Source organism: Telopea speciosissima, chromosome 7 (assembly GCF_018873765.1).
Source record: "Telopea speciosissima isolate NSW1024214 ecotype Mountain lineage chromosome 7, Tspe_v1, whole genome shotgun sequence".
Lineage (NCBI taxonomy): Eukaryota > Viridiplantae > Streptophyta > Magnoliopsida > Proteales > Proteaceae > Telopea > Telopea speciosissima.
Genome location: NC_057922.1, coordinates 13,561,444 through 13,586,368, shown reverse-complemented (window position 1 = coordinate 13,586,368; position 24,925 = coordinate 13,561,444). Strand labels below are relative to the sequence as shown.

Sequence of the window (24,925 nt, the reverse complement as noted above, 5' to 3'; positions counted from 1 at the left end):
TGCCATATACTTTCTGCTTAACTTTTCATCCTTTTTGATTGGTTCCATTGTATTTATTCGAAAACTCACTTTCTGGGCAGTCACTAGAAAGAAATCCTAATCGTTTGTTACTAATGGTCATTCTATTTTCATGTCTTCAGCTATCAGTGATTACCGACAATCCCTTCAGTTTCAAAACTTGAATGAAGAGAAAAGAAATATACATATGGAGGTGTGTTCTCGTACAACGTGAGAAGATGCTACTTGATCATCAAGATGCTTGTTTTTTGTCTATTACTTGAGAAATTGATATGGGTTATCTAACCGTTACTGCAGGTTATCAGAGGTGGTAGAAGAGTAGATATTTCAATATTCGATATTGTTGTTGGTGATGTTGTACCCTTAAAAATTGGTGATCAGGTCATTGGATGATAACTAGTTCACAGTTTGTTCTGTTGAGCCATTGCAGTTTTCTTTATTGGTTTCCTGCAAGCTATTATTTATTCTTTACAGGTGCCAGCTGATGGAGTTTTAATTGCTGGTCACTCTCTATCCATTGATGAATCTAGCATGACTGGGGAGAGCAAGATAGTGAGCTATTATTACTTTCTTCTGATACTCTTCTGTTACTTACCATATGAGAGGTCAATAATATTATTTTGTTTTCCAGGTTCACAAGGATCAGAGGGCACCCTTTTTGATGTCTGGATGCAAAGTTGCTGATGGTTATGGAACTATGCTGGTAAATATCATGTGTTCTGTTGTGTTGTCCAGTGTGAATGATTTCTCATGATCGTACATATGTTCTATCATTCTATATTACATATAGTCATACCCTACATGCCTATAAAATTATCACGACTAACATTCTTAACTTTTTAATCAATTTGTTAATTTTAAAAAATAGAAAAATAATTTTCATGTAGAAAAAGACAAGCGACACTGTGATGCCATAGATTGGCCAACGGTGTCTAACATATATAAACTTGACCCCAACCAATGTTTATTAACCGTATTTTTTTTCTTCAAGAAAAATAATTTTTACCAGAAAATAAAAAAAAATTTAAAACAGAAAATTAAATCTGACTCCATGAAGTTGTAGATTGGTCTACAATTTTTAACATATAAAAAATCGAAGGCTAATCCTAAATAGTTACCCTATTCTTTTCAAAAATAAATTTTGGGGGAAAGGGCTACCGTATCCGTCGATACTATACGATACGTAACGTATCTTTTTAGGTACCAATATGATACCTTAAAAAAATTTATCGACTGTCGGGTTGATACGTGACCCGATATGGTCGATACCTATTGATACGCTTGATACATCTCTTATAAGCTACAGGACATGATCCATGACTGCAAAGCACTTGTTGAGAGCTCCTATAAGTCATTCTAATTAATTTTATTTTGGGCAAAATCAACTTATTTCCTTGCTTCTATTGGCAAAAGCGACTAGTATTGTTGATTTCTTCATCATTTGGAGATTAAACAACTTGCATTCAAGGATCGAAACCAGATTTACACAAGAACAGTTATCAATCAAAACTTTAAATTTTTTGCTCAAATATAGATTTTCAGTGTCGTTTTTTACAATGGATCATAATAGTTTTTTTTGTTCCCAATGATATGTGCATCTAAAGCCTTAATCAATTGAATGCAGTTGTCTCATTGTACTTTGTTCCTATTTATTCATGATATATTTTACGTATTACTTAGTTATAGTGTTCATTTTACATGTATCCTAAGCATTTTATTATGTTTCTTGACCATTTCCATGTATATTTTTAGCGTATCTTGCATCTCTCCGATACGATAAGGTACGTCTCGCAAAGCCACCCTTCCGAGACGATACCCGATACTGATAGTCTAAACCTATACCTCCAACTTGGTATTTTGCACAAATCTTATTAAAGTCTGGCAAATCGTCTTGTTCCTCGAAGAAGTGTAGGTGATTTAATAAAAAATATCAAATCTGCAGGGTTTCTACCAAATATCCCCAATCTCGGTAGAAACTCTCGAAATGAATGGGTCAAAATTTCAACCAATTTCGATCTGGTTTTGTATTTTATACAACTGTATACAGAAATGTTGAACTAGGGTCAAAATTTCAATTGAAAAACTGTGTATCTGCTGAGTCGCATTTCAATTCATTTCGACCTTCGTTGAGACCGAAAAATTTCCCAAAAGTTTGGTTACTTAGACCAAAATCTCGAATCATGCTAAGGACTATGCGAATGTGGATCTCAGGCCCTTTTTGGACTATAGTGACAGTTCGGATGGTGAGACAGTGATTCACAATGGGATACTTTGTGCTTTATGGGTTCTCTTATTTAGTTTTCACTTATTTTTCTAATAGCGTACCTAAACTCTTCCTCATCATTTGTCGTCTCCATATTTTGGCTTTTGTTTTCTCATTCTTCCCTTCTACAAAGATTAAAACCTTGGCTTCTCCTCACAATTGAATGAGCTCTAGAAATCTTGAGGTAGAATCTAGCCCCTTTGCAATTTTGTTGTTTTGGTTGTCTTCTCAATAGTTTGTCCCTTCACCTTTTTTCGAATTTTCCCATTTTTTCTCTGTTTTTTACCATCCATTAAGCCTTTCTTTTATCTGTTTTGGTTTTTTGATGAGGAATCAACAACATTTCATCTGTATTTATCAATTTTCTTCTATTTCTTTGTGCTACGGTTTTGTGCCACTTGAAGTCGAAAAACCTATTTCCTACAATAGGTTTGATCATGTGTAATGAGAATCATTCATTGTTCTAGTGATGCATAATGTAGCGTAAGTGAAATCTGTCACAAAAAGAAAAGTTGTGCTAGTTGAAATATTTAGAGGAGATGGCAAATGACAATATGATTGTTTGTCTAGGTAGTTAAGAGTTCGGAAAAGAATTGACTGATTAGGAGTCGTTGGAAAATATGTTCCCAGGTGGATTGAAATATTGGATGTAGGAATTTAGGATTCTTGTAGGCAATCCCAAATACTTGCATCTTCAGTAACTTTATTTTTTCTGGTTCAAGGATATATATTATTATTTTGCTATATTCCCAGTTGTTTGTGCTATGGAGGTCTAGTTTGTTCTAAGCAATGTTCAAAATTTCGATTGAAATGGTCGAATTTTGGAGAAATATTTACTAAGAAATAAAATGACATACAAAATACAAAGAAAACAACATTTCTTCCAAATGAGCGAAACGAATGTTGTCGAAATAATTGAAATGTCACAAATTTCATATAAAATACCAAATTATGAGTTGAAATGAGTCAAAATCGGCGAAATTGGAAAATGAGTTGAAATTAGATAATAAATCGAAGTTGATTGAACGTTTAAAAATTGTTCAAAAGTGTGCAAATCTTTGGGAATTCAAGCTTCTCCCAAACTCATCTATGCTCCCATGACAAGATTCCTTAGAATATTTGGGTTGAAACTTTGAAAAAGAGGTATGTCCTTAAATCGTATAATCTCGGTCCAATGTTTTTGCAAGATTTGAGTAATGTTTGTATGATTACACTATCGAAATAGGATTTGGATTTTTTTTTTTCTGTTTTAAAATTTGTACCAAATCACAATCATTTTGAGATATTTCGCCCATTTTGATAACGATTTTGATAAGGGTTGAAATCATAGTTGTCAAGGTGTCGCCAAGGCGTCCAGGCGGATCTTTAGGTGCCTAGGCGGCTGCCGCCATAGTGTAGGGCGCCTTGCACTGGTTTAATTGGTATCAGACCAGGTTCTGGCACTTATTTATGCCAAATATCATTTAAGTAAATGAAATAAAATTTGTATTTCATTTACTTAAGATATTAGTCAATAATAAGTAAATACCCCCCTATTTGAATCTAATAAAAATAGTTAAAAAATCAAATTCCAAAAAGATAAAAAGTCAACTCCTCAATTCAAGAAAAAAAATTGGATTTTTGGCGGTAGGTGAAAATTTCAACTTTCTAATGTTGAGTTTTTTTTTTCTCAATTCTAAAAATTCCATAAATCTTAATATGGTAAAACATTGCTAAAAAGCCAACCTGCAGCAAAATATTCATTTGTTTTGATATTTAAAAAATATTTTCATTCAGAGCGATTTTGACAGCATTCGCGCACACCAAATAAGGTTTTACCGGAACATAACTTCTTCAATATAAATCAGATTTAAGCAATCTTGGATTTGTTGGAAAGCTAGTTTTGTGTTCTACGTAATACAAAAAGTCTCATGTATAAATAAAATCATTTGATCAGCCAAATTTCTTAGAGAACAAGAACATTTCTCTAAATTGAGAGTTGTTTAATTACTTATTGATAAGATCATATTTTCTAAGAATAGTATAAACTAAATATATATTTTAATTGTTTCAAACTTTCAATAGCTAGCTTCTTCAATTCTGCTGTCTTCTAGTTCTATGTTGATTTTTTATGACTTTATGTGGCTTAATATTGAGTTTTTATTACTTAATGTGACTTAATGTTGATTTTTGATGACTTGATGTTGCTTAATATCGATTTTTTACGACTTGATTTGGCTTAATCTTGATTTTTGATGATATAAGGTACATATTGTAGCATACTAAATAATGTTAGAAAAGATGAGAAATAAAAAATAACACTTAGGTGCCTAGTCGCCTAAGCGCTTAGGCACCCCTCCACCGCTATAGGTCGCCTTGCCGCCTTGGCAACTATGGTTGAAATGACCTACCTTGTCGAAATCTCAAGCTTTGGTACTTCTTGAGGAAACTTTTTTTGGGGGGGGGGGGGGGAGGGGGAGAAGGGGTACTAGTCCAAACAATATGATTCGTTTGTGAAAACTAATACTGAATTCTAAATATTTTGTGAAATAGAATTGTAGAAAAATATGCTTAATTTTATTTTTATATTTTTTTGGATGAATAAAAATTTAATTACGAAGAAAAAAGAAGGGATATACAAGCCCAAGGGCAAACACAGCCGAAGCTAGGAACTAGCTAGGGCACAAAATGGATAGAGGGAGACCCCAGGATACAACAATGAGCCTGTTCCTTGGGGAATCCTTCACATCCGAAGGGGGGAGGGATCTAATCTTATACGAAACATAAAAAAAGATGGCCTTCCAAATCGTGTCGAAAGAGCGGGAGTTGGACGTCCATCTTCTAAGGTTGCGTTCCATCCAAATGTGGGAGATAGTGGCACAAAAGGTAGTCTTGCCAACCGAATCATTATCGACTTTCCACCGAACGTCATGTCAATCCAAATCCATTCTCTGTTGAGGGGAAGGGGGGAGCGCCGACATGGTCAACAATGGCGAAGAACACGGGACCAGATGGAAGAGGCAAAGGGGCATGATAAAAACAGGTGATCTGCAGCTTCAGCCCCATTCCAGCAGAGACAACAGATGGGAGGGACCTGAATATGCTGATAAATGAGCAAGGCTTGCGTGGGGAGGCAATTTGCAAGGGCGCGCCAAGCGGTGAGGCTATGGCATGGGATGTGGCCTCTAAACCAAACAACTCTGTGCCTAGAACAGGGGGTCCTTCTATGTCTAACCAAGTCCCAAGCAGAGTGAGAGGTGAATCTGCTGGAGGGGGAGGGGAGCCACAAGGTGGTATCACCTCTACCATGGTGCCCAAGGGGGATGGGGTGGGGAGGGAGCTCCATAGGTCGGCGAGGGGGGGATGGGAGAGGGGGAAGGGACCAAGAGCCACTGGTGATGATAGAGGCAACAGGGGCAGATCTGTCCAAACCAGAGGAGTAGATATCTCAGGGGCTCACAATGGAAGAGAGGACACCAGAAGGGTGCCATTTATCCAGCCAAAGCAAGGTGGTCGAACCATCATCAATCCTACAAGAAATGGCGTCCCTGACTAAATGCCTCACCTGGAGAATTCTGCGCCAAACCCAGGAGGAGTCAGCCCTTGGGCTAACAGACCAAATGGAGTCTCTACGGAGGGGCCCTGCATAAACCCAAGAAGTCCAGATGCTGGTTTTGTTGGTAAGGAGCTTCCAGATAAGCTTGATGGAACTAGCAATGTTGACATCTTTAATTCTCTTGAGCCCGAGGCCTTCTTCAGATTTGGGGGCACAAAGGGAAGCCCAGCTCATGGGATGAAGGAACCTGGCTGAGTCTATACTTTTCCAGAGGAAAACACAGATAATAGATTCAGCCGCCTTGATGGTAGCCTTTGGGAGCCCAAAAACACCACTCCAGTAGATGTAGCAAGACTGGAGCACCAATCGAATGAGCTCGAGGCGACCTGCATAGGATAAGAGCTTGGCTTTCCAAAGCTGCAACCTCTTGCGAAGGAGATCCAAGATGGGGGAGCAGTGGTGGGCTGAAAGTCTGGCAGGGATGAGGGGAAGGCCAAGGTAGCGGATTGGTAAGGTGCCAATGGTAAAGCTGGTGAGGGAGGAGAGGGAGGCTTTGGTGGTATCAGGGACTCCGGCAAGGAAGATTTGGGACTTTAGAAGGTTGATGCGGAGTCCAGAAAGGCCCTGAAAAAGGTGAAGGGAGAACATGATGGACTCAATGGAGAGGGGGTCAGCCTTGGAGAAGATCATGAGATCATCGCAAGGTGAGTCAGGTTGGTAGGCTTACATTTGGGGATGGGGGAGATGAGGTGAAGGTCGGTTTTGGATTGGATGCTACGGGAGAGAACCTCCAGGGAAAGGCAAAAGAGAAAAGGAGAGAGGGGACAACCTTGGCGAATGCCAACAGAGGAGGGGAAAAACCTAGCCGGGCTGCCATTCAGAAGAACAGTGAAGCGAGGGGTGGAGATGCAAGAGTGGATCCAGTTAATAAAGATGGGAGGGAAGGACATCTTGAGGAGGACTTGGGAGATGAAATCCCAACGGATGGAGTCAAAAGCCTTATGGATGTCAATTTTCAAAAGGGTAGACGGAGAGTGGGATTGCGGTCGAACCCTCGAAAATTTCCTGGCAAAGGATGATATTATCCGAGATGCTTCGCCCAGCAATGAAGGCAGATTGGTTGGAACGGACAAGGGAGTCAATGACAAGGCTGAGCCGGTTGGCGAGAATTTTAGCAATGAACTTGTAAAGGAGATTACAGAGGGAGATGGGTCTAAAGTCAGACATGGACGAGGCTCCAGAGGACTTGGGGATGAGGCAGAGAAAGGTATGATTGTTGCTTTGTATCTGATGAGGATTGAAGAAGAAGCCCTTAATGGCAGTGATAAGCCCGACACAGATGATGTCCCAGCAAGAGGAGAAGAACCCCATGCTGAACCCATCAGGGCCGGGAGCTTTGCTAGCCTTGTGGGAGCGAACAACGGAGGTGATTTTAGAGTCGGAGGGGATGGAGCTGATGGAGCTGAGGGAGCTGAGGAGGTGGGGGGGGGATGAATTTGTTGAGCAGGTCAACAGGAAGGGAGGGAAGGGTGGAGGCGGGGGGGGGGGGCTAAAAATACCAGTGAAATAGTTCACAGCTTCAGATTTGATGGCATCAACAGAGGAGAGGACCGAGCCATCAGAGGAGGTAAGAGAAAAGATGGAATTGGAGTTGGAGCAGGCTTTAAGGGATTGGTGGAAGAAGGTGGTGTTCGAATCACTGAGCTCAAGCCATTTGATTCTGGATTTTTGTTTAATGAAACTTTCTTCTTGGGAGACCGAGGAGGACAGCTCAGAGGTAGTAAGGACTTCCTCCTCAGCGAGGGAAGGGTTGAGGGGATCGGATTGGAGACGGAGTTGGATGAAGGAGAGGGTGTCCCGACAAGAGGAGACACGAGAAGAAATGTTGCCAAAGGTGGAAGAATTCCAAGATTTGAGAGCCATCTTGACATTTTTGAGCTTTTTAGAGAAGGCGAGGAGAGGGGAGGAGAAGGAGTGGACAGGGATGTTCCAAGCGGCTTGGACAACAGGGAGGATGCCAGGGTGGGAGGACTTCATGTCAAAGAACTTGAAGGGTTTAGGGCCAAAGGATAAGAATGGTAGGACAAAAAGAGATATGGGGGAATGGTCAGAAAGACCAGGAAGGTCAAAGAAGGCATAGGAGGAAGGAAGGGAGGAGAATCAAGGATCATCGATGAGGACTCTGTCAAGCTTGCAAGCAACTCTGTCGATGCCAGAGCGCTAGTTGTGCCAGGTGAGATCAGCACCCGACCATCTGAGGTCGTTAAGCCCAGAGTCTTCAAGACAGGAGTTAAAAGCTGTAACGGCTTGGAGGTCGATAGGAGAGCCACCCAACTTTTCATGACTAAAGCGGACGACTTTGAAGTCTCCTCCAATGCCCCAGGGAGAGGAACCAACAGACAAAGAAATGGATCGGATGTCATCCCAGAGAGGAATCCTATCCGGATGGCGGTTGAGGGCGTAGACCATGGTGAAGAAGAAGAGGTGGTTGTGAAGGTGGTCAGAAATGCTGAGATGGAGTAATTTGGAGGTGGAGGATGAGACCGAGATATGAAATTTGGAGAGATCCCAAAGAATCCATATTCGGCCGCTGGGAGAATGGTCATAGTTCGATAGGAAGGACCAAGAGGGGGCAAGAGAGTGGGCAATCCGGGACGAATTGGGTTCAAGCACCTTGGTTTCAAGGAGGCAGCAAAGGGGAGATTTTACTTTTATTATTATTGAGAATATAATGAAATTCGTTTAATAGGAAAGTGGCGCAGCTTTGGTAGATCAAATTTCCCGATTCATTGAATTGGTTTGTTGAAGAGTGGATGATGATTGCTATCAAAAGGGTTAAAAGAAAAAAGAATGGTGATTGTGAAGGTTGTAGGGATATGTAGGCTGTGAGGCAGGTAATTGTAAATTAAGGCTAGAATTGGGTGTAGGTTAGCAATTGGATTCTGAAAGAAATGAATGGACATATGGTGAGGCAATGATGATTTAGGAAGATTTTGCAGTAGTCCGGGTTGTTGAAATTTAAAGAGATGGAAGTTAATTATTAAGAAAGGAATAAGAAGAATATTAGAGAATGTAAGCAAAGAAGAATCAAGGAATAGGAACTGGAACTACGAAGTGTTCAACTTTCTTTGGGCCTAGGGTTTCAGAGGATGAAACCTTGTTCCAAAACGTGAAGTTTTGTATTATGTTTGGAAGTACACATCTATACAGATTTAATTAATGGTAAATGACTGTGTTATCCCTGTTGACTTAAAAGACTATTAAGGGTTACCAAACCATGCAATCAAGCATGATTCTGTCTATAAATATCTTTCTCAATGATGATCGATTTGGAAATATAACAAGGATGGAATTATGAGTTTAGAAACTGTAAAGTAACTAGACCTGAAACGAAATATAGAAAATAATGAAGAATATCAGAAATCATGGAAAAATCGATAACACAAGTTTAGTACAGAAATAAGAGAGAATTTTCAACTCTCCATTGTCCAAGGATTGATCTGTTGGCTACCAACTTTGGCAGAGTGACCTTCCTGTTTGGGTCTATAAGGTTTGAAAAAGATTTCAGTATTCTCAGGTGTATAGCAAGGGGTGATATAACTGATGGTATGGAAAGGTGAAAAAAGGGAGCAGGAGATGTGGGTAGCTAATAAAAGTTGAATAAACGGAGAATCAACTGCAGAATCCAATAGAATATGTAGTTAGAGACCAATCCACAAAGTTTCAGAACAAGCTGACTACTAATGTTGGACTTGTGATGATTTAAACATAGCTAAAACAAGTAGGGAACTGAGGAGTTGTAAGGTTATGTTATAGGTCAGAAAACTGGCCTGAAAACTTGAAGGGAACTAAAGGAGATTAAGAATTAAAACATAGGTACGGTAGTCCACCTGCTGTGGTTTTCTCCCTTGAGAATCCACCAGCCTCAACTAATCCACATTGGCTTCTTGTTGCAGAAAAGAAAATGTTATTGCTAAAATTCGTATTTGGGGGGGCCTGCTAGTCAGTGCATGTATATATATAGACCTAAGTTGACTGACTAATTTCCTCTTATGTTCTAACTACAGGCTGATACAAACAAAAGGACTGACAATTCAGACAATGCGTGTGGCCTTGCAAACTCTCCTACGGTCCTACTCACACTAGGACTGCTACTCAGCTTAGAGAAAACTAACTTATAACCTCCCATATATTTTTGAACTACTACCAATACTTCAAAATAATAAAATACGAAAAAAATAAAATAACCCATAGAGGACCCATGATTTGGACAGACTCCTGGTAAGATTAGGAAACTAGTACTGCACTGGTGGCTTGTCTTCTTCCACTTGTGTGATGCATCAATCAACTTTCACAATGAATAATACTCATTAATACAATTTGTAGCTCTTTTGTCATGGTCATATGCGTTGAACTCAGTGTGTTACACTTTACAGGTAACTGGTGTTGGAATAAATACGGAATGGGGATTGCTGATGGCCAGCATCTCGGAGGATACTGGTGAAGAAACTCCCTTGCAAGTAAGGTTCTAATTATATTAGTTCTCTGTCTGTTGATATAAGAAGCTGGTATCTTATGTGATAAATCCTTTTGTGTGTGAGTAGGTTCGCTTAAATGGAGTTGCAACTTTTATTGGTATAGTTGGACTTGCTGTGGCTTTTTTGGTGCTTATTGTCCTTTTGACCAGGTAACTCCGCGCTCAGTTGTTGATGTATAGCTACAGTTGTATTTTAATCATTAAGGGTAGATCATTTCATTGACATATCATTAAATATTTAATTGAATTTATCCAGATACTTCACTGGACATTCTAAAAATACAGATGGAACTGTTCAGTTTATCAAGGGGAAGACTAAATTTAGTACTGCAATTGATGGAGCCATCAAAATTGTGACTGTTGCGGTATTTATTCTTTTTCTTCAGATATTCTTGCGGCCGAAAGCATTTCTTCTTGTTTCTTTTTTGATCATTGGTTGATAACAGTTTTTTCTACTGAATTAAAAATTTAAGAAAAATGGGACAAGCTCCGTACCATCCTCCAAGGAGAAAAGAGGAACCGAAAAGGAGAAGGGAACATCTAGTTGACATCAAATGGTCAAAAACCGCGGACCATCCTCAAAGGATGCCAGAACACAAGGCACACCTTCCCAAAGAGTCAACAGCTTTTAGTATCAAATAACCCTCGTCAAGCAGAACTGCTTCTAAATGTTGACAGATGAGACAAACCAAAACAGTAATCCCCCCTTTGCTTCCCAAAAAGGGGGGGGGGGGAAACTCAACCAAAATGCAGCTTCTTGCTTCCCAACACAACTGCTTGGACCTGAGGACAAGCTCAGGGAATCGGTGGATCCACTAGCGGATTGGATGGGTCTCGTTGGGATTGGCCCAAGGGAAATATGATTCTTGTTGCAGCTTGGATGAGTGGCCCTAGCTTATTTTACTCAATGATTAATCCAGGATCAGCTGATTTGATCCTGAATCGTGGTCATTAAATCCTTCATCTGACCTGCTGTGGGGATCTCCTTTAATCGCTTAATTGGTGCTTCACTTCTTTACCTTCTTAGTGGGACCACTTCCTTCCCACAACCTGCTATTTAGGGGGATTTATTCTTTCAGTCTTGAAATGCAGAATATTCTCACCCAATTTCCCTCCTCCTGGATTCGTAAATGAACTGTACATGTTCCATTTTTCTTCAGGAACAGTGGTCTGGTGCCTGACCTTGTCCCTGACTTTACAAACATTAAATTGTTCAAACCATCTGATGGATTGAAACTAACCCAGGACTCTGTCAGCATCCTTATTACAGTTGCTCACATTAGCTGCTATTTGTTTCACAAAGAGTGCAAATTTACCCTCACGTGGGAAGGGTCTTGTGGTCCTATAATTCCTTTCATCCAATGAGGGTGTGGGCTCCTAATACAGAAATATGGGTTCCTTCTCAACTGGTGAAATAGTTTCTTGTGTATGAATTTGTAAGTATGGATTACTGATAGAGAGGATTTATGGTGTGACTTTTTTTCAGGTCACGATTGTGGTTGTTGCAGTGCCTGAAGGGCTTCCTTTGGCAGTTACATTAACGTACGTATAGTTTATTTTTTATGATTTTTTTACAATTATTATTATACCATGCATATATGTATTTTTGAGCATAATTTTGTTTCTTGTCCTTGGTTCTGAGACAGTCTCGCATACTCAATGCGGAAGATGATGGCGGATAAAGCCTTGGTATGGTTTGAATTCAAAGATATTTCCGATATGTGGTAGGTGTATTATTTTTTTTGTTATTTGTTAAGAGATGTTGATGGGCAGGTAAGGAGGCTTTCAGCATGTGAGACTATGGGCTCCGCAACAACAATTTGTAGTGATAAGACTGGAACTTTGACCTTGAATCAGGTTTGTTTTATAGAGTTTCAGATTATATTCTCTGTTTGAAGTTTGAACTGAATGCTTTTTCGTTTTCCTAGAATCTATTATATATTTGCAGTGTATAATTTCTTGCATTGTTTTGGTCCAATTATCAGGTATTTGAGTGCAGGTTTTAGTGGTTACATTTTTCTTTCTGTTAACAGATGACTGTGGTTCAAGCATATGTTGGTGGGAAGAAAATTACTTCCTTTGATAACAATGAACAATTAACTCCTACTGTTACCTCTTTGCTGATTGAGGGCATAGCACATAATACCACAGGCAATGTTTTTATGCCAGAGGTACGTTTTGTTGTTATACAGGTTAAATTTGGTAGACAGTGGCGTACTTTAATCGTATTTTATTTAATTTTTACTTAGAAACTATATTTGATGGAAGAGAACTAGGTGTCTTCCTCTCATTGTACAATGATTTTGTATATCTAACAGTATGACACTTTAAGCATCTTTAGTACTTCTGGCAGCACAAAAGCATGTTTATGTTAGGTAGGAATACATTCGGATGGCATCTTTCTAAAGGTACATTTGCTAGAAGCTGCTCGAACCAACTTCTTTATGCTGCTACTGTAGGAACCTTGTGTAGCTTAAAAACTGACTTATTTATGGATGATGTTGATCCTGTTCCATCTACCTTTAAATGTCTGTTTTATTACCTTATGTATTTTACTCTTGGTACATCTATAATTAGTTGGAAATTGATGTGGACGTGTGCTAAGACCAGAAAGTTTAGGATTTTCATATAATTGGAGAAAGATAGTGTTGGTTGAATTGTAAGTTAGAAAGAGGGAATGAGAGAATGGAATAATAATTGATAGGTAAGCCCCTCTATTTATAATAGAGGGGAAAGTTACAAGAGACTAAAATAGGCGATGTGGGACTAAAACCCACATAGCCGACTTACACTTAACATAAAAACCACCCCAAAAGGACCAGAATACCCCCCACGGTATTCTGGAGTACATATTCCAACACTCCCCCTCAAGCTGGATTATACAAATAATTAAAGAAAGAAGATCCAGCTTGAACTAAAGAAAAAAGAACTCCATAATAATGCTAACACTCCCCCCTCAAGTTGGCGCATACAAGGTACTAATGCCCAACTTGAACAAAATGGGAAAAATAAGTTGTAGTAGAATCCAGCTTCAAGACGAATGCAGCTCCCAAATAAACCGTCAAGAACTTGAAAAAATAGATCTTCAAAGCTTGGGCAAACTTGATCAGCAAACCGGCAATGGAATGTCTTCCAAAAAAGGCAGCTTTCACCAATCTTCTATTGCTGTCCAGTGATGAATCTCTGAATTTTTGCCAAAAAGAACTGATTAATGTTGCTGAAATATGGGTTGAATACTCATCTGATGGTTATAAAACTCCCCTCAAAAAATCAGCAAGAGAGGACTGCCCTAACCCTTAGATCGATTATAGTCAGGGTTTTTTACAAAACCTTGAATGGGAAGATCGATTGTAGGGAAGGGGGCTTCAACAAAAGTGATGATAACTTGTCAAAGGTAATGTCTTTTGGTAATCGATGCTCACCACAACTGCGGGAATGGATCTTCAGTTCGAATAACCAATCTCTTTGGTGATTGAGACTTGATCTTCAAGTGGGAGAAACATAAAAAATTGCAGAAAAATTAGGGCAGCAACTATCTTGTGTAATATAACTTCTTCAAGCCATGAATAGTTGAAGTAGAATGTCCCTCTTGTTGGTAGAAACACCTCCAAAAAACTCCAACAGCAGCAATCAACCCTAACCCTAAAATCGATATTTGTCAGGGTTTTGTAAAACCCTAAAAAGGAGGATCGATTTGGGTTAGGGGTCTTCAAACACTTGGAAAGAGGCTAAGACTGAGGTTGAGTGGTCCTTGTAGTTGGAGTAATCATCCCTCCAAAAATCAGCAAAAACTGAAACCTGTATCCCTAATGTTGATTTGAGTCTGTGTTTTAACAGGTACCCAAAAATAGTAGGTTTGAGAAGGTTTTTCTGTAAAAACAAATCCAGCCATCAGAAAGTGTCCAAACTTAGGTCGATTAAGGCTTGTAGTAGTAGGGAATCACCCCTAAAAAATTAGCTGCATTTGAAAAAGGAAACCCCAAAATCGACTGGAGTCAGGGTTTTGAAAAAAACCCTGACAAGGTGAGATCGTTTTGGGTATGGAGGCTGGAAAGGTTTATAAAAGATGGAGAGGAAAAAGAAAGTGAAGGAAGACTAAGGAATAGGGTAGAAGAGTACTGGAAAAAGCTGCACAGGAGGCTCCAACAATGGAGGATCAGTCTTCATTAGGTAGAAATCAGATCTCCAAAAATTCTGGATAGCTCCAATATCGCAGGTATGGCTCCAGCAGATTTCGAACAGAATTTTTTTTAATAAAAAAAGGTAGAAAGGGAGGGGGGCAGCAACTAAATCATTGATATGCTGTGTTTACCTCATTAGTGCTGCCCCTTTACAGGTTGAGAGGAAGAAGAACAGAAGAAGGTGAAGTCGAGAAAGGGAGAAGAAGGGAGAAGTCGATTGAAGAGATGGATTAGGGTTTTCTTTGAAGAAGGGAGAAGTCGATTGAAGAGATGGATTAGGGTTTTCTTTGTCTTTTTCTAACCTAGATCAGACTAGCTCTGATACCATGTTGGTTGAATCGTAAGTTAGAAAGAGGGAATGAGAGAATGGAATAATAATTGATAGGTAAGCCCCTCTATTTATAATAGGGGGGAAAGTTACAAGAGACTAAAATAGGCAATGTGGGACTAAAACCCACATAGCCGACGTACACTTAATAACATAAAAACTACCCCAAAAGGACCAGAATACCCCCCACGGTATTCTGGAGTACATATTCCAACAGATAGAAATGAACAATTGTAACATTGGGGAGGGTTGTATGTGAAGAAGCTAGCATGGTGTGGGAGGGGATATTCTGCCGTTGTCGGGACAGATTTGAAGACTTCTTTTCTAATTTCTTCCCTTCTCTCTGTTTTTATTTTTTGTTCCTTTTCTCTAGGATGGCCTGAAATAGAGCTGATTGGAGGGCAACGATCCATGTAGCCGAACCCATTTAGGTAGGATATCCTTGAGTTTGTGTCGATGTTATTATGCTCTTTTCCTTTTACTAGAGTGGAATTCCGTGAATACGGGCTTGATCAATGTGATCACAGCCCAACCTTTATTTATAATATTGAAATCAGATGACAAAAATACAACTAAGCAATGTGGGACTAAAACCCACATACAAAAAACATAATAGAAGAAGAGACAGATTTACCCTTGGACCCATATTACAACACTCCCCCTCAAGTTGGTGCATACATATCAAACATGCCCAACTTGCTAACTATAGGAAAAAATAACTTAGGACTGATTCCTTTGGTGAGGATATTAGCCAGCTGATCACTAGACTGAATAAATGGAATACAGATTAGTCCTTGTTCCAACTTCTCTTTGTTAAAATGCCGGGCAATCTCAACATGTTTGATACGATCATGTTGAACTAGATTGTGTGCAATGCTGATTGCGGACTGGCTATCACAGTAGAGCTGCATAGGAAGATCAGTAACAATCCCCAAATCTTAAAGAAGCCCCTTGAGCCAAAGAAGTTCACAAATACCCTGGGCCATAGCTCAGAACTCAGCTTCAGCACTAGATGAAGCTACAACAGCTTGCTTTTTGCTTCTCCAAGTAGTTAGGTTTCTTCCAACAAATATGCAATACCCAGATGCGGACTTCCTATCATTAGGACTGCCAGCCCAATCTGCATCAGTGTATGCTTCTATCCGGAGGTGGCTATGAGGAGAGAACAAGATTCCTTTTCCAGGAGATGACTTAAGGTAAAGGAGAATTCTATATGCTGCTTCCAAGTGAGAAGAGTGAGGACCATGCATGTATTGACTGACAAGACTTGCTACAAATGTGATATCCGACCGAGTATGTGAGAGGTAGATCAATTGGCCAACTAACCTCTGATAACTACCCTTGTCTACCAGGTCGCCGTCCTTACTCTTCAAATGTGTGTTGGGCTCAAGGGGGGGTATCCGTTGGTTTACACCCAAGCATCCTGTCTCTTGTAACAAATCTAAGGTATATTTCCTTTAAGAGAGAGATATGCCCTTAGCTGAATAGGCAACCTCAATCCCTAAGAAATACCTTAATCTACCCAATTCCTGGACTTCAAACTCGGTGCCCAAATAAGCCTTCAACTTCTATATTTCCTGTGCATCACTGCCTGTGCATCACTATGTCATCAACATAGACAATCAGCATTGTCACTTGCTGTCCTACCTTCTTCACAAACAACGTATGATCAACATTGCTCTGCTTGTACCTATAAGCAATCATAGCCTTATGGAACCGGCCAAACCAAGCCCTAGGTGACTGTTTCAGACCATATAGGGCCTTCTTCAGTTTACATACCCTTCCCTGAGTTTTTGAAGAAGTAAAACCAGGAGGTATCTCCATGTAGACATCTTCTTCCAGATCTCCATGCAACTCACATCAAGTTGCTGGAGTTCCCATCCTCGATTCATAGCACAAGAGATAATAACCCATACAGTATTCATCTTTGCTACAGGAACAAAGGTCTCTTGGTAGTCAATACCTTGGTTTTGAGTAAACCCTTTGGCAACAAGCCTCACCTTGTATCTCTCCATTGAGCCATCAGCGTTGTGCTTCACTACAAAGACCCATTTGCAACCAACAGGTCTTTTTCCAGGTGGAGGACTCACCAAATCCCAGGTCTGATTTTTTTCAAGGGTATGCATCTCTTCATTCACCGCATCCTTCCATTTTTGTTCGGCTATAGCCTGCTGCCAGTTGTTAGGGACGGAAACAGAGGATAAAGAAGCTATGCAGGCATGGAAAGTAGGAGTTAGTGAGTTATATGACACAAAGTTGGAAATAGGGTGCAATGTACAACTTCTCTTTGATTTCCAAACAGCAATCAAGACTGGGATCAATAGGGGGCTTACCAGAAATTTGACTAGGAGCAAGACTTGGAGCAGGAGCAGGAGCCGATTGAGTAGGATCAATGGTGGTGGTTTCTTTGTATAGAGGGCCATCCATAGGAAAATCAGTTCCCCAAGTGTACAAATTTTTTCTTCTTGTAGCTGGCCCCGAGTGTACACAATTTTTTCTTATTGTAGCTGTCCTACTTCTTGTTCTTGACTAGTAACCCCTTCTTCGAATTCAACAAAGGTATCCTCTATAGTAGGTATTTCAATGTCTAGAGGAGCAATCAGCGGGACCTCTTCACCACTTATAATCTCCCCCTGCAGAGGTTCCGGCTGTTGAAAGTAAGCCTCAGACTCCCGTAACACTACATCCATAGTGACAAACACTTTCTAGGTAGGAGGATGATAGCATTTATATCCTTTCTGGGTAGCAGAATAACCAAGAAATATGCATCGTAGTTCCTTGGGATCAAATTTGCCGTGTACATGATGATTCCTGGCGAACACGACACAGCCAAAGACTTTGGGAGACACAACAAAGGTTGATTTCCCACAAAGCACATCCAAGGGGAAGCGACCATCCAAAACACAGGAGGGAAGCCGATTGATAAGATATGTAGCTGTAAGAAAATCACCCCAAAAGCGAGGAGGAACAACCATAGTGAACATAAGAGAACGAGCGACCTCCAAAAGATGGCGGTTCTTGCATTCAACCACCCCATTTTGAGCGGGAATGTCAATGCAAGAGGTATGGTGAATGATCCCATGGCTGTCCAAATAAGACCGAAAGGCACCGTCCATATACTCATTCCCATTATCGGACCTGAGAATCTTGACCTTGGCATCGATCTGTGTCTCGACCATCTTATGAAATAGAGTGAAACAGGTAAAAACGTCACTCTTACTATGCATCAAATATACCCAAGTCGTCCGACTGAAACAATCAATGAAAGTGACAAACCATCGAAATCCAGAGCTAGACACACAACGGGCAGGGCCCCACACATCAGAATGTATCAAACCAAAAGGATGCAAGCTTCTATTGTTAGCAATTGGAAAAATGCTTCGAGTTTGCTTGCCAAAGTGCAAGCATCACAAGAAAAATTATGTTTATTACATCTCTTCACCAAACTAGGAAATAAAGCGGACAAAACACTAAACGATGGATGGCCCAAACGACGATGCCAATTATTTAATTCTATGAGTGCAGAATCAAAATCAGAAGATGCAGGCTGAGATGTCAAAGCTGCCCGGGAACCGTCAAGTACGTACATACCACCAACCACCTTACCACATGCAATCGTACTATTCGTTTCCAAGTCTTGAAATAAACAATGGGTTGGAAAAAATGTTACGTTGCAGTTTAAATCCTTAGTTATGTTACTTATGGAAAGCAAATTAGTAGTGAACTTCGGAACATGTAACACAGATGAAAGGGTAAGAGATGAAGAACACTGCACGGATCCCTTTCCCGAGATAGGAGAAAGAGACCCATCAGCAACTCGAACCTTACTATGACTAGATAAAGGAAAATAAGTGGAATAAAAAGAGGAAGAACCGGTCATATGGTTGGTTACCCCCGAGTCAATTGCCCAAGAATCGGGCATGACCGAGGTACAAGCATAGTTCAAAATCTCGTTAAATTTCGGCGATATTTCGCCAAATTTCGTATATCTCGAGCTGTCTGAGATACGATACCAATCCGAAATGGAAAAATACCATATTTCGACGATATCTCGTGAGATATCGACGAAATATCGTGGACTCACGATATATGGCGAGATATTGAAAAAGTCACGTGCAATATTTCGAATATCGTGAACTTGCACCTCCCACCAAATGAAATACATGTGGAAGAAGGTGTATTGGGATTAGTAGGCAGAGATAGAACCGAGGCAGCCATGGAAGGAGATATAGATGTCGAAGAAGACGTGTCCAAACGAGTCACCATATCCCGTAAATTTTGCAAATCCGCCATAACCTGTGACAGAGAATGATCAGGTTGATCCTCAGTAGTTGCCTGATGAGCACGGGTATTATTGGAACGATTGGAACCACCCCTACCATGCCCGCGAGTGTCTGTAGGGCGATCATGAAGTTTCCAACAACGGTCCTTCGTATGCCATTCCTTCCCACAGTGATCGCATTTAATGGAAGGGCGATCACCCGATGACCGATTAGTGCTAGCAGAACGGGAAGAGCCCCCACGGGCAGACTGTGACCCAGAAATAACAGCCGATCTCTCTTGAGTAACTGGGTGAACCATGATTGTTCGTCGACTGTCCTCAGCCAAAAGGATCGCATAGGCCTGTTCAAGAGTTGGGAGAGGTTCCCGATTCAAAATATTTGACCGGATATGATCAAACTCAATATTCAGCCCTGCCAGGAAATCAAAGACGTGTAAACCATCTTCTCACTTGCAGTAGGCCGTGGCATCAACATCAGTGGTGGCAGTGAAGCTGCCCAGAAAATCCAATTGTTGCCACATCGTACACATGGTATTGTAATACTGAGAAAGTGTTAACTCCATCTGTATGGTAGAATGAATTTTTTGATGGAGTTCATAGCATTGGGCAGCATTCCCAACTTGAGAATAAGTATCTTTGGTTGTCTTCCATATTTTTGCAGCCGAGTCAAGAAGAAGGTGCCGCCCAGCAATGTCTTGGTCTATTGAATTAACCAAATATAACATGACCAAGAAATTAAAATTCATCTAGCGATCCTGTGCAGAAGTAGTCTTTGTAGGCCTCACCGTGGTGCCTGTGATGTAGCCAAACACGCCACAGGAACCAATCGCAAATAAATAGGAATGAGACCACATAAGATAATTGCTTCCATTCAACTTGATGGTGTTCACAGGAAACGGAATAAAATCACGTTGCGACGAACCATTAGATCCAGAAGAAGCAGAGGTGATCTCCGAAGCATCAGGCATGGTGGCTTAAAAAAATCGCAGAACTCAAAAAACAAGGCCTCCTAAAATAATTAAAACATGGAGCGAAAAAAGGACCCTTGGCGGGAGTCAACTCACCACCAAGGGTGGGAAAAAATTAACAGCAAGGTGAGGGAGACCCTCTCTCGAGAAAGAAAGGAAGGCTAGAGGTGGGGGCGCTTAGGGGGGAGGCCCTGGGAGGGCTGGCGGTAGTGGCGGAAGGGTTGGGAGGGCTTTGCGGGAGGAAGAAAAGGGCCAGCGGAGGTGGTGGAGGGTTGCTGGTGGTAGCGGAGGGCTGGCGGAGCGCTGGCGGAAGGCTGCCGGTGGGGTCGGAGGGCTGGTGGAGGTGGAGGTGGAGGTGGTGGCTGGCCTTAGGGCAAAAACACGAAGGAGAAGAGAGAGAGAAAAGAAAAAAGGAAAAAATTCTAATTCCCATATCCCCGAAATATTTTTGGGTCTGATGCCATGTGGAATTCCGTGAATACTGGCTAGATCAATGTGATCATAGCCCAGCCTTTATTTATAATATTGAAATCATATGACAAAAATACAACTAAGCAATGTGGGACTAAAGCCCACATACAAGAAACATAATAGAAGAAGAGACAGATTTACCCTTGGACCCATATTACAACAACTAGTATGTTTAATTGTTCTTTGCCTTTGCAAGGATCCATGTAGCTAACCACATTTAGTTGGGGTCATGGTTCAAAATCTCGCGATATATCGCCGATATATTGGCATATTTCGGAAATCTCGACAGTACCGAGGTGAGATGGGCTTCCAAAATGAAAAATGTTCAAATTTCGGTATATTCTATTAAATTTCGTCGAAATTTTGTGAAATTTGGTATTTTACTTAAACAATGTGTATTTAACTATTTATACGTTAGGGTCCGACCGTATATTGTCAATCAAGGGTGCAAACCCAAAACACCACTTTGAGTTCATTTATTTGCAATATGAAGGTTTAAATGTGTTTATTTAGCTTAAATAAAGGTGTACATGAATATCAGGCCTTAATATGGCCAAAAACCCCCCGAGATGGAGTGCCGAAATATGGCAGAAAAAATACCATATTTTGCCGAAATTTCGACCAGCCCGAAATGGCGAGACCAGACGAAATTTTGAACTATGGTTGGGATAAGGTTGAGTTGTTGTTTGGAGACTCATAGAAAGCTATATTCTTACTTAGGAGACTCATGGAAAGGTATAGAGAGGGTAAGAAGGATCTTCATATGGGCTTTATTGACTTAGAAAAAGCCTACAATAGAGTCCTTAGAGAACTAATCTGGCACATACTAGAGAAGAGAAGGGTGTCATGTAAATACATGAACATAATTAAAGATATGTACGACGGCGTGGTGACTAGTGTATGATCTGTGGGGGTTCAAGGTGGTGAGTTTCCAATTACGTTTGGGCTGCATCAAGGATCAACCTTAAACCCTTACTAATTTCCGCTAATCATGGATGATGTTACTCCGGACATACAGGATGAGATTCCTTGGTGTATGCTTTTAGCTGATGATATTGTGTTGGTGGATGAGACAAAAACAGGGTTTAACTCCAAGTTGGAGTTGTGGAGATCTACCAAATAAACAGGTCTAATCCCAGGCAAGATCAAATAGAAAACCCTCCAATAAACAGGAAGTCATATGAGGGAACCAAGAGAACAATGGGAACGCAAATGAGGGTACAATTTCCTTGGTTGAAGTAACAAATAAAAACCCATAAATTTGTAACCTGTTGAAGCAGCAATGATCTTAATGTGGTAGGTAATCTTCAAGAAATCGATGTGACAATCAGTTGAAAGAAATCCCAGCAGCTTGTAGTACTTTGAGATCGATTGGAATTAAATTAGGGTTTTGGTGACAAAAATCAATGGAAGGGGATGGGAAATAGAATGAGCATCTCACCTATCCTATCTCAGGATTTAGACATTGCATAAGCGACTTTTCTATTTATTAAAAATCGTGTACAATGCTGGCCTCCCTTGTAAACTTACGTAGAGGACTCAAAAATAGACTTAAATGCTAAAAAGGAAAGGCTTAACCCAATCCTTAACTAATATGGTAACCTAAATTAACTTGGAAAGTGAAATAATAAAGAAAATAGACTCAAAATATGACACTAACTTAACTAATGAAGTAAATCTTGTTTTCCTACTTTCGACCAATATTTTGGGCTTATTAAATTGGCCAATTTACAAAATAAACACATAGAATCAAAGGCCCAATACATACATAACCCATCCCAAGGCTTATTTCAGCTAAAATAAGCCCTCTAAGTGATTTATTTGCATCACTACCTTGGAATCAAAAGGTCTTCAGATAAGTAGAACAAAGACATAGTACATGATGTGCAACTTTAGCCACACTACAACTAATGTAATTCTAGATGGATAGGAGACCAACTAGAACCAGGATCTGTTCTTGAATGGGTAATTCGGCTAGGTCAAATATGTGAAAATTGTAAAATTAGGATTAGGGTTTGATGGGATCTAGGGTTTGATGTTAGGGTTAAGTTAGGAGAGTGGATTATATGTGAGAGAAGAGATGACTAAATCTGACGTTATTGAGGACTCCTAATAGAAATATGATTGAGGGGTAAAAGGGTAATATTAGACAATCGTCTGGATGGATGGTTATGAAATTTGGATCGAGTCTTTCTTAGGGTTTGAGGAAGATTCGATCAAAATTTCAGTAGGTTCTAACTGTTAGATTTGGTTGGGCAGAATTCTCGCAAAAATCACCTTGCATGTGGCCTTCTAGAAGGGAAGAGGAATAATTGCAGAATTTCAATTTCAGACTTGTTGTCTGAAAATATCTTGAACCTTGCAGAGAATTTCCAGCAACTAAATATGTTTCTTCAAGAGATCAGCTAGGCCAGAACTGGAGCATGAGTGGAACTTGAATGGAGATTGATGGAATGGGGTTGGGGAAGGGAATGGCTATTTCAGCCTGGGCATCTCACCCAACCTGTCTCAGGATTTTCACCAAGGCTAAAGCCAATATTTTATTAATCAAATTCGTGTCCAATGCTGACCTCCCTAACAAACTTATATGGAAGACTCAAACATAGACTTAGACACTAAAAAGGAAAGGCTTAACCCTATCCTTAACTAACAAGGTAACTTGAATTGACTAAGAAAGTGAAATAATAAAGAAAAGAAACTCAAAATAGGACTCTAACTAAACTAAGGAAGTAAATCCCGTTTTACTATTTTCTACCCATATTTTAGGCCCATTAAATTGCCCAATTACAAAATAAACCCATGGGATCAAAGTCCCAATACTTATATGACCCAACCCAAAGCTTATTTCTGTTAAAATAAGCCCTAAGTGACTTATCTACATCAATGACGGTTAATGAGGTGGTTAATATTGATGATGAAGTGATACCTCAAAGTAAAAATTTTCAGATATTTAGGCTCTATCGTAAATAAAGAAGGCGATTTAGAGGATGTTGTTTCCCAGAGAATGAAAATCGGATTGTTGAAGTAGAGAGGTGCAAGGGTGGCGTCCTGTGTGATTGGTATATTCCTTTAAAATGCAAAAGAAAATTTTATAGGACTGCCATTTGACCGGCCATGATGTATGGTTTGGAATGTTGGGTAGTGAAGAAGCGGCACGTAGATAAACTAAGTGTGGCGGAGATGAGGATGTTGAGATGGATGTGTGACAAGACTAGGAAGGATAAAATAAGGAATTAGAGTTGAGTTGGGAGTAGCCCCTATACATGAGAAGCTACGAGAGAGTCGTTTGAGGTGGCATGGTCATGTTCAACGGAGGCCTCAGGATGCACCAGTTCGTAGGAGTGATTTGAGGGATTGAAGGATCTAAAGAGCTAGGGGCAGGCTTAAAATGACCCTAGGAGAAGTAGTGAGGAAAGACATGCACAGTTTGGGGCTTCTCTCAAGCATGGCCTCGAATAGAGATGTTTGGAGGACAACGATCCATGTTGCCGACCTCATTTAGGTGGGTTTTCCTGAGTTTCTGCCTATGTTGTTGTGCTCTTTTACTTTAATATTTTTTTTAGTTTCAGTCTTTGCAAGGATCCATGTAGCCAACCCCATTTAGTTGGGATAAGGCTGAGTTGTTGTTGTATTTTATGTTCCTTTTCAGTTGCTACAAGGGGGATCATGTCTCTGGGCAGTCGGGTAATGAAGGTAGAGGGAGATTGGTGGAGCCTTGTTTGATGGGTTGTTGTCTCATTCTGGTTATTTTTGGGGGTGAGGGTGCTCTTTTTTATTTTTTATTCTTTTGGTTGTTTCTGATCTTCTTTCGGTTCTCTGCCTTTTCTTCTTTTCAGGTTCTGTATTTTCTCCGTTTATCTTCTTAGGGAAAAAGATCCCCACACTGTCCGCTTAATGTACACCCTCTTACATGGATTTTTTATTCATTTTCTCTCTCTACTCCGACCGTTGTGGGCCCCTTTTTGATGAAACCGCTCGGCATGCTGCCCTTAGTGTGGTGTAGAAGATTCCTCCTATACCAGCAGCGTGGCGAACTTGTCCCCATCTTCTTAATGTAACTTATGTTTTTTTTTTTTCCTATAAAAAAATGGTGAATTCTTTATGAAGGGGTAGCCATTAGAGGTTATAGGGTAAAGGAAAGTTTGCATAGGTGGTTTTGTCATTTGCAGCAAATACCAATGACTATTCCAATGAGGAGTTTTATGATGCTAGTAGAAAGAAAAGGCTTAGAAGTATATGGTTGGTAGTAGTCGAAGCAGACTCATGGTTTTCCAACAGGAATATTGTTAGATAGAATGAATTGGTGGAATTGGATTCATGTAGCAACTTGTGAATGTTTGGG

General features: G+C 40.3%; 1 protein-coding gene across 2 annotated transcripts in view; it reads left to right on the top strand.

The window, feature by feature from the left end:
• LOC122667266 (calcium-transporting ATPase 10, plasma membrane-type-like) overlaps positions 1-24,925 on the top strand; it is a 67,764-nt gene that overhangs the window by 19,660 nt on the left and 23,179 nt on the right. The window contains exons 9-19 of one of the 2 annotated variants that reach the window (XM_043863520.1): positions 141-211; positions 316-399; positions 493-570; positions 650-721; positions 10,253-10,336; positions 10,421-10,503; positions 10,610-10,718; positions 11,840-11,895; positions 12,000-12,042; positions 12,127-12,210; positions 12,387-12,524. In XM_043863520.1, coding sequence (XP_043719455.1) covers positions 141-211; positions 316-399; positions 493-570; positions 650-721; positions 10,253-10,336; positions 10,421-10,503; positions 10,610-10,718; positions 11,840-11,895; positions 12,000-12,042; positions 12,127-12,210; positions 12,387-12,524 — 902 coding nt within the window. Of the gene's footprint in view, positions 1-140; positions 212-315; positions 400-492; positions 571-649; positions 722-10,252; positions 10,337-10,420; positions 10,504-10,609; positions 10,719-11,839; positions 11,896-11,999; positions 12,043-12,126; positions 12,211-12,386; positions 12,526-24,925 lie in introns of both variants that reach the window. The other variant, XM_043863518.1, reaches the window with a different exon arrangement.